Source organism: Saccopteryx bilineata, chromosome 1, assembly GCF_036850765.1.
Source record: "Saccopteryx bilineata isolate mSacBil1 chromosome 1, mSacBil1_pri_phased_curated, whole genome shotgun sequence".
Lineage (NCBI taxonomy): Eukaryota > Metazoa > Chordata > Mammalia > Chiroptera > Emballonuridae > Saccopteryx > Saccopteryx bilineata.
The window spans coordinates 79,677,927-79,690,266 of NC_089490.1; the positions used below are offsets into that span (position 1 = coordinate 79,677,927).

At 50.8% G+C, this 12,340-nt stretch overlaps 1 protein-coding gene across 1 annotated transcript in view; it reads right to left on the reverse strand.

Annotated features, from left to right (window-relative positions):
* MOV10L1 (Mov10 like RNA helicase 1) overlaps window positions 1–12,340 on the reverse strand; it is a 55,307-nt gene that overhangs the window by 12,037 nt on the left and 30,930 nt on the right. The window contains exons 11-21 of the mRNA XM_066253048.1: window positions 11,844–12,021; window positions 11,603–11,673; window positions 9,677–9,768; window positions 6,632–6,690; window positions 6,116–6,213; window positions 3,469–3,577; window positions 2,933–3,108; window positions 2,421–2,567; window positions 1,935–2,056; window positions 791–890; window positions 69–233 (exon numbers count right to left, since the gene is read on the reverse strand). Coding sequence (XP_066109145.1) covers window positions 69–233; window positions 791–890; window positions 1,935–2,056; window positions 2,421–2,567; window positions 2,933–3,108; window positions 3,469–3,577; window positions 6,116–6,213; window positions 6,632–6,690; window positions 9,677–9,768; window positions 11,603–11,673; window positions 11,844–12,021 — 1,317 coding nt within the window. The remainder of the gene's footprint in view (window positions 1–68; window positions 234–790; window positions 891–1,934; window positions 2,057–2,420; window positions 2,568–2,932; window positions 3,109–3,468; window positions 3,578–6,115; window positions 6,214–6,631; window positions 6,691–9,676; window positions 9,769–11,602; window positions 11,674–11,843; window positions 12,022–12,340) is intronic.

A 12,340-nucleotide genomic window follows, 5' to 3' on the forward strand; every position in this document is an offset into this window, starting at 1 on the left:
ACCCTCTGCTGCCCCTCACCAGTAGCAGGTTGTGGCCACCCTCATGGGCACCCTCTGTGGCCCCTCACCAGCAGCGGGTTATAGGCACCACAAGCACCAAAAGCGTCCTCGTCTCTCAGGTACACTGGTCGGGACATCAGTCTCTCCAACATGGACACGTTCAGCCCATAGGCCATGGCAAGTCTGGACTTGATGACTGGCCCGAGCTGCATGGGGTCTCCAGCAAGGATGACCTGTGACACAAACAGGTACCACTGTGCAGGGAGACAGATGGCTGCAGTCCATTCACAGCATTGCCCCTGTGTGTGAGCATGGGGGAAGGGCTGCCAGGAGGCAGGAGCACAGCCCCCTGGGCCTGGACCTGGCCACTTGGCACAGCCACAGCTCAGCTGGACTAGGCCTAACCCTCTCTGTCTCTGTGACTTTCCACACCTGGGGACCAAGGTGGGGGGAAGTGGGACTCTAATGTCCCCTCCTTCAGCAAGTGTGTGTGTAAGGGGAGGGATGAGGGGAGTTCAAGCTAAGTCCAGGTCCCTACTACAGACCAGTGCCCAGCCTAGGACAGACGGGGTGGGAGGCTGAGAGGGAGCTCTGGGGCTGAGAGCCTCCACACCCACAACACGTCTCAGCAGCTGTAAGAGACAGGCAGAGAAAGAGACAGAAACTAGAGAGAGAGAGACAGAGAGAGAAAGAGACAGAGAGGAGGAGAAGGAGCAGTCCTTTCCTTCAATGCCACTTTTGGGAAGCCAGAATGACGATGACATGAGGATGGGGCACATGAGAGCCTCACCTGGCCATTGATGTCTGAAACCAGCCCCAGAGGAATGAGGCACTCCGGCTCACTGGCCTGTCCGGCTTCATCCACAAACACATGTGTGAAATGTCCAACGCTAGAGTCAAAGATGTAAGTGGTTACTGTGTCAGTGTCCCTGGGGCCCAGTGGGCCAACCCTGCAGGCACCCTGGAGCCTGTCAGGAGACTGAGTAAATTCCTGTCACCACCAGCTTCTGTACCCAACACACCCCGTTGTTTAAAAAGACTGATTTAGAGGGAAACAGGTAAGGAGAGTGAATGTGTGGAGCTGCTGGGCTGTTTGTGTACCAGCCGGGGGACTGGATACCTGCCCACCTGCAGGCAGAGGCTTTGCCACTCTGGGTGACCTTGGGCAGATCCTATCACCTCTCTGTGCCCTGTTTTCCCCACTGTGGCAGAAGTGAGGTGGGCGAGTGCTCAACGTGGGCACTGGGCAACACCCCCACGTGGGGGAGGCTGTCCCTACCTGCTTCCGCCTCTCACTCACGCCCTTGGCTGATTACCACCCTCCCCACCTTCCCTCAAGGATGCCCAAGGAGACCTGTACCCCAAACAGCCCTGGACCAAGGGTCTCGAGTCCCCTGTGAGGCAGAGGCCCTGGCGTGGGGTCCCTGCTCTGTGGAGCCGGCAGCAGTGCTGGGCTTGTGCTGCTTCAGACGTGGTCAGCTAGTTCTCTGAATGCAAATGTGGGTTCCAACAGTGGACATCTCCAGATCTCTGCACTGGTGACACCTGCCCCGCCCGCCCCACACAGGAGACCAACCAATCGTCAGCAATTTCATTTTTTCCCTTGTGTCCCAATTTCTGCTCAAAAACTTAGTATCATGTTTCTTTCTTACGATATAAGCACTGCAGCTTTAGATTCTGTACTAACCAGTTACTCAGTTATTCCTGCCCACTGTGTGCTGGTCCTGTCCCTGTCCTCTCGGCACCTCCCATCTCTCCATCAAGCTCCTCCCTGCCTCTGGCCTGGGCATCCCCTCCACTGCCATTCTCTCTTCTTCCTTGTCCTCCGCCACCACCCTCCTGAAAGCATTGTGTCCTGTCACCCCTGGGGTCTCAGCACTCCCTGGGAAAGACAGAAGTGTCTCCTCTGCCCCGCCTATCACACAGGCGCTCACCGCACTCCGATCTGGTAGAAGAGCCCAGCACTGCTGCATGTAGTGATTATTATCCGGAAGCGCGAGGCCTTCCAAATGTCCTCTCCGTCTTTGCAGTATGCCTTGATGGCCTCGATGATCGTCTGGGGGATGGTTTGTTTTCGAGTTACTAAAAGTCTTCAAGTTGGACATAATCACAAAGCTGGATTCTAAAAGGTAACCTTGTCCTGTTCCACTTCTTTGTTATGTCTAAGTAATGATTTAAAATTTGGTTATTATATCAAATATATTTCCATAACGACTCAGTTCCTCTTATATGGACTCTGGAGCCATGAATAGAACATACAATTTTGCCGATCCTTCCCCAAAACAATAGTCTTCATTTTCTAGACTCGATTTCTTTGGTGAAGCAATCAGCCAAACCAGAATGATGGGACCAGCAGGGGATAGCATATCTGGGAGAAAGACAGCTTCTCAGGAACAAGTCAGACTGTCCGTGACACTCACCTCCTCAAACCTGCAAGTGGCATTCACGCGGACCATGGCGCCTGGCCAGAGCATCCTGCTCTCATGCAGCCGCAAACACACAAGGTCGGCTGCGCTATTGGAGGGTGCACACACCAAAATCCGACTGTCTGGCAAGGCGTGGTATACCTTCATCAGGGCATAGGAGACACAGAGTGAGTCAACCATAGGGCAAGCTCGGGGCAGTGAGGCCCACATGCCGCAAGGGCTGGTGGCCCATGCCCGAGGATCCAAACCCACTGCCACCCGCCTATAGGAGGGTAATGTAGAAATGCTAAGCACACACCATGTCCACACACTCAACAGATGCAGCTGACGGTTTCCTCTTCTGAGGACCAAGAGATTCCCTTCTAAACCCATGACGAAGCCCTTACACCCTACATGTGCTACCAACAACACAGGCAGGCTGAGCAGGAGGGGACTGGGGTTGTCACACTGTCTGACTGCATACTGCCCAATAACATTAGACACTGCCCAGACAGGTGTGCTGTTACCTGCAACACAGCCTCTATAATCGTCACTGTCTTCCCAGTTCCAGGGGGTCCAAAGAGAATATATGGGAGCGGGCGGCAGTCGCCACTCAGAATTCTCCTCACGGCCAGCTTCTGGTTCTCATTGAGCAGTGGATTGAAGAACTCCTCTCTGGCCCCTGGGGTCTGCACCTCGCTTCCTGGATTGGAAGTGGGACAGGGTGAGCCAGATGCTAAACAACAGAGCAGTGGGGCACAAGCAGAGAAGCAGTGGCATCCTGAAGCCTAGACATCACTGGAGAAGCCAGAGCTGCCTGTGCAGCATCTGGACAGCCAGCAGCCTGTGGGCAGGCACAGGACGCCCGTCTCGCAGTGTTGCCTGAGGTACTGCAGACCACACCACACAACACGACAAGCACGGTCACCTCAGGTCTTCAGTGACAAGAACATTCATTCACCTTCCTGGTTACACAATTGTCACCACACTTGTCCCCTGACCATGTCACTTTGGCAAGACATTGCTCCTCGTGAGGGCTAGTTCCCAGTCCCACAATACACACCCTGGTGACTTGTCCCTGTAGCAAAGGCCGCTGGCCCCCACGTATCCTGGGCACCTCCCTGTCTCGTCTTGCTGGCATGTTTAGGTTGGTCCTTTACAGCTTTCCTATCCTAGAAATAATCATGCAAAACAAACAAAAAAACCAGCTTAAGAAAAAGCTTTGTGTTTACTGGGGCTCAGTTTAAAGAGAAAACATAAACATCTAACCATGTAATACTGGCTTTATTTATTGAACAGTTCCTTGCACAGATCAGAAGTCTAACCCCCTTTCAAACATGATGAGGCCCTAGGTGGGTAGCTCAGTTGGTTAGAGCGTTGTCCCAAAACACCAAGGTTGTGGGTTTGATCTTCGGTTAAGGCACATACAGTAAGGACCAACGAGTGCACAACTAACTAGAACAACAGATGAATACTCCTCTCTTTCCCCGCTTCCTCAATAAAAGAAAAAAACCATGATGAAAACACAGAGTATTTGATTAAAAGTCGTTCAAAAGTTTCTTCTTTGAATTACCTTTTACAAATAAACAAACTGTGAAAATAACACCTAAAGAAAAGATTTTACTTTGAGCATGCACGCACCTCCTGCTGACCCTGCTCGCGATAAGGAAGAGCCTGTAGAGGTTGCGGGCATTCCCAGCACCTGAGTCCCTAAGAACCGAGCAGGACCCTCTCCTCAGCAGAAGGATGCCAGGATGGTAGCTTGGCCCTTTCAGGTAAGGCCAGTGCCAGCTCCTTTTTCAACTGAGCTCATGAGCCCAAGGACGCCACCTGCTGGGCTGTGGGACCACAGGGTCCCCTCTGATCTCCAGGTCCTTTCCCCTGAGAGCCAGCAATGCCAAGTCCTCAGCTAAAAACAAGGGGGGCCTTGCAGACTCCAAAAGTGCTCTCTGCTCTGTGACCCCTACCCACTTCTCCTGCTTGGACAACTGTGGTCTCTTGTTCCCCGGCCTGCAGCCTCTGTGGAGGCTGTTACTACGGTTCATCAAAGGTTCCCTCATGCCCCCCTTCCCCCCCGAAACCACTGTCCTGTGCTATCTGATGCTTAGGGTCTGGGACTCTTTTTTTTTTTTTTTATAGAGACAGAGAGAGAGTCAGAGAGAGGAATAGATAGGAACAAACAGGAACGGAGAAATGAGAAGCATCAATCATCAGTTTTTCGTTGTGACATCTTAGTTGTTCATTGATTGCTTTCTCATGTGTGTCTTGACCGTGGGCCTTCAGCAGATGGAGTAACCCCTTGCTTGAGCCAGTGACCTTGGGTCCAAACTGGTGAGCTTTGCTCAAACCAGATAAGCCCATGCTCAAACTGGCAACCTCGGGGGTCTCAAACCTGGGTCCTCCGCATCCGAGTCCAATGCTCTATCCACTACGCCACCGCCTGGTCAGGCGGGTCTGGGACTCTTGATGTGTGTGTTTTGCCTGGAAGGTGCATCAAGTCCCTGTGACTCCACCTTACTTAATGTGTGCAGTGCCCTGAGTTTACCAAAAATCTAGCCAATCCATAAAAATATTCTGCTTTAAAAATATTAAGATGTAGCCCATCTGGATGTGACCTACCTAAACAGCAGCAGAATCAAAGATCCTCCCTAGAACATGGCAGTAGGACGGGTAAGGACAGGGTGACCATACTGTGTCTGTGTCCAATGAACAAAACTGATCAGATACGAACCACACAGCAGGTGACTGAATGGAAGCCTTGCTGTTCCCCTTTTAGAACTTTCAATGGTGTGCAGGTGCTCTGAACTATTATTTTTGCATTTATGAAGAGGTGCTAAAAAATGGTAAAAGGGTTTCTAAATATTATATACAATTAAAAATCTGTACTTACGTTTAAAACATGCTCCTGAAAGTAAATTCCACCAGCACAGGATCACAGGTGACAAGCCCCCCCACGTCACTGGATACACAATGGTGAACACATGTCTGTTTCACTCAGGAAAACATAGCCTCAGAACAGGCACTCAGTTACTATTTATAGGGACTGAACTGTGCAGGGTGGGTAAGTCAGTTTACATTGTGGGTATATGAAACAGAGTTTGTTCTTAAGTTTATTTTTTTTTAATTTACTGATTTTCAAGAGAGGCATGGAGAGAGACAGAAATATCAATCTGTTCCTATAAGTACCCTGACCAGGGACTGAACCCACAACTTCTGTGCATTGGGAGGATACTTTAACCAACTGAGCCATCCAGCCAGGGCCTGTATTACTTTTCATACGAACAACTGTAAACCTACTTTTGCCCATCCTGTGTAAATGAAACAGTGTCTTCACAACACTCACAGAGATTAGTCGCTGACCACTACCGGGCACATGTGACACTCAGAGATCAGAGTTACTGACCACTGCCGGGTGCGTGTGACACTCACTGAGATCACAGTTGCTGACTACCGCCGGGCACGTGTGACACTCAGAGATCACAATAACTGACCACCACCAGGCGTGTGTCCTCCAGACACTAAGCATAAAGTGATCACTCCCACAGACCATCTGAATGTACACACAACCATGTGTCCACTTTTAAAATTAAGCCATGAACTCATATGTTGTCTTACAGGTTTTTAGCTCCATTCTGACCATGAGTCTGGGCTTTCCGTGAACCCACAGCTCAGCGCTCACTCAGAGTCTGACACGACGTCGTGCAGCATACCTTGGGGGTGGGCAGTCCGTTGTTCCTGGTGTCTGGCATATGGTTCCAGCTGCCTGTTACTTGGGGAGATTGTAAAATGATTTCTTCTGGAAATAACACTTTGAAAGCAAGAAAAAAAAAAACAGGCAGATATATATTACTGAAGAGCCTGAAAAGATGAATATAAACAACTACCTGCAGCAAAAGCCCCACCGGCCCTGCACACAGCAGCCACAGCTGCACCCCCCTCGTGGGCTTTGGCACAAAAGCCATTATCTGTCTACTTGTAAGTACACAAGGACGTCTCCTAAGGGGAGAGGCAGAGTGCAATGGCTTTGTTTTCAGTAATTTAAGTGTGCTATTTTTACCTCCTTGAAATAGTGAGAAAACACAGAAACTTCTCAATAGAGAGAAAAATACTGAACAGCAGTTTTACTTCTAATACGTGATTGAGAAGGAGACTGTTTTATGCAAAACTTTACAGGGAGCTTATAAAAATACTCTGGGAAGTGCAGCACTATCATCCTACAACAATACCTTTTACTCCTAAGTTGACAACCTGTTCAAGTGCAAAGTGACATCGCCTGCTTGTGGTCCTGTGAAGAGAAAACATAAAATAACTCGTTTCACAGTCAGAAATGTGAAGGCTGCTATAGGCTGTGGGATCCGATTATATGCTCTGAGTCAACAATGCGAATGCAACCTTCACAAATATTGACTCTGCCCTGCTGGGGCGGGCTCTCAAGGGCCTCATGGCACCAGTGGCAGCAGTCCGCAGGATGAAGGGGGCACCATGGTCCATTTCTACACAATGCATCACAGCATCAGGAGCTGACAGGAAGCTTCTAACAGTGCGCCTGTCAGGACAGTGAAGCTCCTCCCTCTCCAGGGTTATTTGTTGTCATGTATAAAGTAAGCAAGGAAAAAAATCCAGTGCAGGAACTGTTAGGAAAATACTGATAACTACCGTATCAATAAAAAAGTAATTTTGGCCCTGGCCAGTTGGCTCAGCGGTAGAGCATCAGCCTAGCGTGCGGAGGACCTCGGTTCGATTCCCGGCCAGGGCACACAGGAGAAGCGCCCATTTGCTTCTCCACCCCTCCGCCGCACCTTCCTTTCTGTCTCTCTCTTCCCCTCCCGCAGCCGAGGCTCCATTGGAGCAAAGATGGCCTGGGCGCTGGGGATGGCTCTTTGGCCTCTGCCCCAGGCGTTAGAGTGGCTCTGGTCGCAACATGGCGACACCCAGGATGGGCAGAGCATCGCCCCCTGGTGGGCAGAGCATCGCCCCTGGTGGGCGTGCCGGGTGGATCCCGGTCGGGCGCATGCGGGAGTCTGTCTGACTGTCTCTCCCTGTTTCCAGCTTTAGAAAAATGCAAAAGGAAAAAAAAAAAAAAAAGTAATTTTGATTGCAAAGAATCACTCCCTTGAAATGAACTAAAAACAACTGTTAAAAGAAACTGAGGCACATTAAAAATTTCAAGACTCCATGCGAACAAAAACTGACCCGCCCGGGGAGCACACAGCCCAGCAGAGAGGCAGGAGCTCCATAGATGTGCACAGAATGAGGGGCTCTAGGCAGAGGGAGCGGGAGTGGGGACGTTGTCCTAGGCAGAGAAGCTGGTGGTCATTGCAGAATCACCATCACTTCCTTGAGGGGACACGACATGTGTGGCCCATCAGGCGGCACCCTCGCTCGGGCTGGCCTCGGTTGCTGACTGAATGGGGAGGGCCCACTGCAAGAGGAGTTTGTCATTAACTTAGGTCTTGGTTTTGTGACATGTGGCTCAACACTGACTCCTTTGGGGGCCTGTTCTACTTTTTAACACAACAGAAAGTATAAAAAGTAAAACTGAATCTTCAATGAAACAAGATGACCAAAGCTCCAAAGCACAAAAGAAGAAAAATCTCCAACAAAGATCATCTGGATTCAAACAAGCAAGAACCCCAGAGCTCAGTCTGAGCACCTCAGATCCTGGGCCACACCCCCACGCTCCTGGGAACACAGACCTGGGCCCCTGGGCACCCACTGACTGTTTCTCAGATGGGTGCTGACAGGGTACAGGGTGTATGCTCCAAGGGCAGAGAGGATTATCATGACCCAGCATAGCACAAAATCTTGGGAGAGGGTCTGTGTGAGGCCAGAAGAAACGGAGTGCACGGCCCACCCTCCAGAAGCCACACCTAAGGGCTCTAGCATGAGGCTCCAGGCAACCCCACTCTGTTTTTGTTTTTTTTTTCATGACAGAGAATCGGAGAGAGGGACAGATAGGGATAGACAGGAAGGGAGAGAGATGAGGAGCATCAATTCCTCACTGCAGCTCCTTAGTTGTTCAGTGATTGCTTTTCCATATGTGCCTTGACCGAGGGGTACAGCAGAGCAAGTGACCCCTTGCTCAAGCTAGCAACCTTGGGCTTCAAGACAGCAACCTTTGGGCTCAAGTCAGCGACCATGGGGTCATGTCTAAGTTCCCACACTCAAGCCACAACCCTGAACTCAAGCTGGTGAGCCCATGCTCAAGACAGATGAGCCAGTGCTCAAGGTGGCTACCTCGGGGTTTCGAATTTGGGTCTCAGTCCGACACTCTATGCACTGCGCCACCACCTGGTTTTTAAGTGAGAGACAGATGGAGAGAGATGAGAAGCATCAACATGTAGTTATAGCACTCTAGTTGTTCATTCAGCTTCTTGTATGTGCCTTGACCAGGGGGCTCCAGCCAAGCCAGTGACCTTGGGCTCAAGCCAGCAACCTTGGGCTTCAAGGCAGTGACTGCAGGGTCATATCTATGATATGCAGGGTCATATCTATGGTCATATGCTCAAGCTGATGACACTGCACTCAAGCTGGATGAGCCTGCGCTGCAGCCAGCAACCTTGGGGTTTAGAACCTGGGTCCTCAGTGTCCCAGGATAATGCTCTATCCACTGCGCTGCCACCTGGTCAGGCAAGGCAGATTTCTTAAGTGTTTCACCAAAAGCATGAATTATGGGGAAAAAACCTGATAAACTGAACTTCAATAAAATTAAGAATTTCTGCTCTTCAAAAGGCATTATTAAAACAATAAAAACACAAGCCACAATCTGAGAAAACATCTGCAAAAAGCACACCGGATAAGTGATCTACTGTGCCCATCTATTTTGACGAAGGATTAGTTTGAGAACATATGCTCTACAAACTCAACAAAACAAGCAACTGAAAAATGAACCCAAACTCAACATGAACTTCTGTCACAAGTATGTATTGCCAAGCATGCACACGCATGGACGTTGAGCACCAGCTGACAAGAGCACAGGAGATGCCACCCACACACCTTGGCACCAGATGAGTAGACTGCCCACCGTGAGCAGAGCAGTGGAATCTCAGCGCACTGCCGGGAGCAGTGTGTGGAGCCCACTCACGGCCTCACAGCACAAATGCTCCAACTGTTTCTCCTGCAACACTGCTCCCAGGGGCCACACTGCACCCAGGGGCCACACTGCTCCCAGGGGCCACGCTACTCCCAGGGGCCACGTCCTTCCAGAGGCCAACACAGGAGGAGACACCCACCAAGAATGGAGACATCTGCAGGAGTGGCAATAGCTTTACCTGTTATATGTGAACTCCACATCCATAGGTTCAAAGTTATACGCTTGTTCAAATTCTGGGTTCAGTTTAAGAGTTACATCTTCTTCATGAATCTAAAAAAGAAATAAACGGTTAATTTTCATTTTTCATATTTGATTTCTTGAAACGATCTCCTGTCTGCATCTGTGGTATGTGGTGACATACTCACCCACGAATCTGAGCGGTGATCGGGTTTAACAACAAAAGATGGAGTCCCTTTGCTATTGCCAGGCACCCGCTCACACACACTCCCTGACTCCCCTGGGTGGGCTCTGAGCAGGGGAAGCATACAGGCCACTGTGCCCAGTTGTCCTGGGACTGCCCCTCCCTGTGAGACCCAGAACTGGACATTCTGAGACTCTCCAGCCAAAGTGAGATCCTGCAGAAAAATGATTCCTGGACCTGCAGTGAGAAGAGGCATATACAAGAAAGCGTGGGAAAGAGTAGGGAGGACCCTTGACTGGCTGGACTCCAGACACGCGGCCCTGGCTGCAACATGGCAAGGCCAGGCCTGCAGGGCCAGCATCACCGGTAGGAGCCCCAGTCTCAGCAGAAGTTCAGAGGCTCTTAGAAGGCAGCACGCTCTACATAGACCCAGGGTCCTCAGACTAAGGTGAGGAAAATGGATTCGTGATGAGAGACAGCCAAGACACAGGGAGCACATCTCCCAGAGTGAGGTCAGCAAAAAGAGCAGTGGATTCAGGCCCTGAGGACATCATACCCTGACATCACTCACAGGAACACAAAAAACTAGGTATGAAATTAAAAATGATGGAAAGACATGCTTGACCAGTGGTGGCACAGTGAACAGAGCACTGACCTAGGACGCTGAGGTCCCAGGTTTAAAACCCTGGTGTCGCCAGCTTGACCAGGGGATCATCAATATAATCCCAAGGTCACTGGCTTAGCAAGGGGTCTCTGGCTTGGCTGGAGCCCCCCAGTCAAGGCACATATAAGAAAGCAATCTATGAACAACTAAAGTGCTATAACTATGAGTTGATGCTTCTCATCTCCCTTCCAATCTGACTGTCTCTCTATCGCTATAAAAGATGGGAAGACAAACATAAGTTAGCCTGAGGTCACACAAACAACAGGCAGCTTTAATGAAGTAGGCAGATGTTTCTGAAGTGAAGACTGCACTTCTGGAGAGGGTAGAACAGAAAGGGAGGAAATGTGATGTCGCTCTTGCCTCTCAGAAATGCCTCTGTGCTGTCCGCTAGAGGATTCCTGCCGCTTGGGCCCGTGCGTGTCCTGCAGGCATTCTGAAACGACCTTCCACACTGGTGGCCCTCTCAGATGCCACCTGCTCGTATCCTCACTCAGCACTGGTCTCCACTGGGAATCGCCCACTGCCTGGAGTACCTGCCACCTTCTTCACACCTGACATCCACCAGCTATGTCTTTAAAGGAAGGTCACATGCTGAGCTGAGCTGGGTGAAATGGCCCCTATTTCGGTACAGCATGCAGCAAACAGGGCAGTGAGATGCAGTGTGGCCTCTCCTGGGACCCCCGACGCCCTGACCCCTCATGGCACAGCATTGCAGTCAGGCCTGGCTATGTTCAGAGTTCCACACTGGGTACCCCTCACTGACCCCTGCACCCATCCAGGGCAGGAGTGCCCGGCACACCGATGCCACTCCCATGGCTGCACTAGTGCCACAGTCAGCTTGGTGTGTTTGCTCGGAGGCTCTCTCCTTGGGAACAGACTCAGAATGCCCAAATCTGCCCAAATGCAAACGTCCTGACTCACATGCAATCAATGGTCAAAAACAACAGGATTTCTATAGAAACCACCTTCTCTTTATGCATTAAATTTACTTAAATTTGCACTTTATCCTCAAATTTTCCAAAACATGGTCCACACCCAGGAAGTCAACGCCTGGGAAGCTCCTGCCGGCAACCTCTCACCTTTACCACATAGGCGATGTACTCGACGACGTGCCCGTTATACTCCTGCGTTTTCAGAACCAGTTTATCACCTGGTGAGAAACACATGCTAAGTGTCCCTGGCAGCCCAGCATGGCCTAACATCAGGGTGGGGGGACAGATGCTAGGTAACTGATCACCTTTTCACCCAGACTGAGAAATGGGCTAGTGTGACTATGGTGTTGCCCGTTAAAACTGTTCCTTCCCAACTGGCCACACCCACCTGCATACAGAGAAGGCCGGCTCTCAGCCAGTCCAGGGACCTCGAGCACCAGCAGGTCCCCGTTCCTCTTCAGGATGACTCCACTCATGTTGTACTCCTTCAGCTCGGTTTCCGCGTGGATCTCCTCCAGCCAGAGCAGTGTGGAGAACTTCTCCTTGTAGTTGGACATGTTCAAAAGCTGAAACACACCCAGGTTAGTGAGCACACAGGACACATGTGCACGCCCACGCCCAGACACCATGCTCAGGAGGGCAGCCAAGTCCAAGCTGCTGACACTCAACACAGGAAATGACGTTGCAACTAGGGACCATAGGCCACACAGGACAGTGGTCCGGAGGTCGGGACACCATCCCTGTGAGCCTTACAACTGCTGCACAATGCTGGACAGTTTGCAGACTCCGGCACAGGGACAGAAGCAGGGGCCATGTAGCCTGGGTATGAGGAGGTAGAGCTGGGTTTCACAGAGGCCGAGGGGGCTGAACGCCAGTACAGAGAGC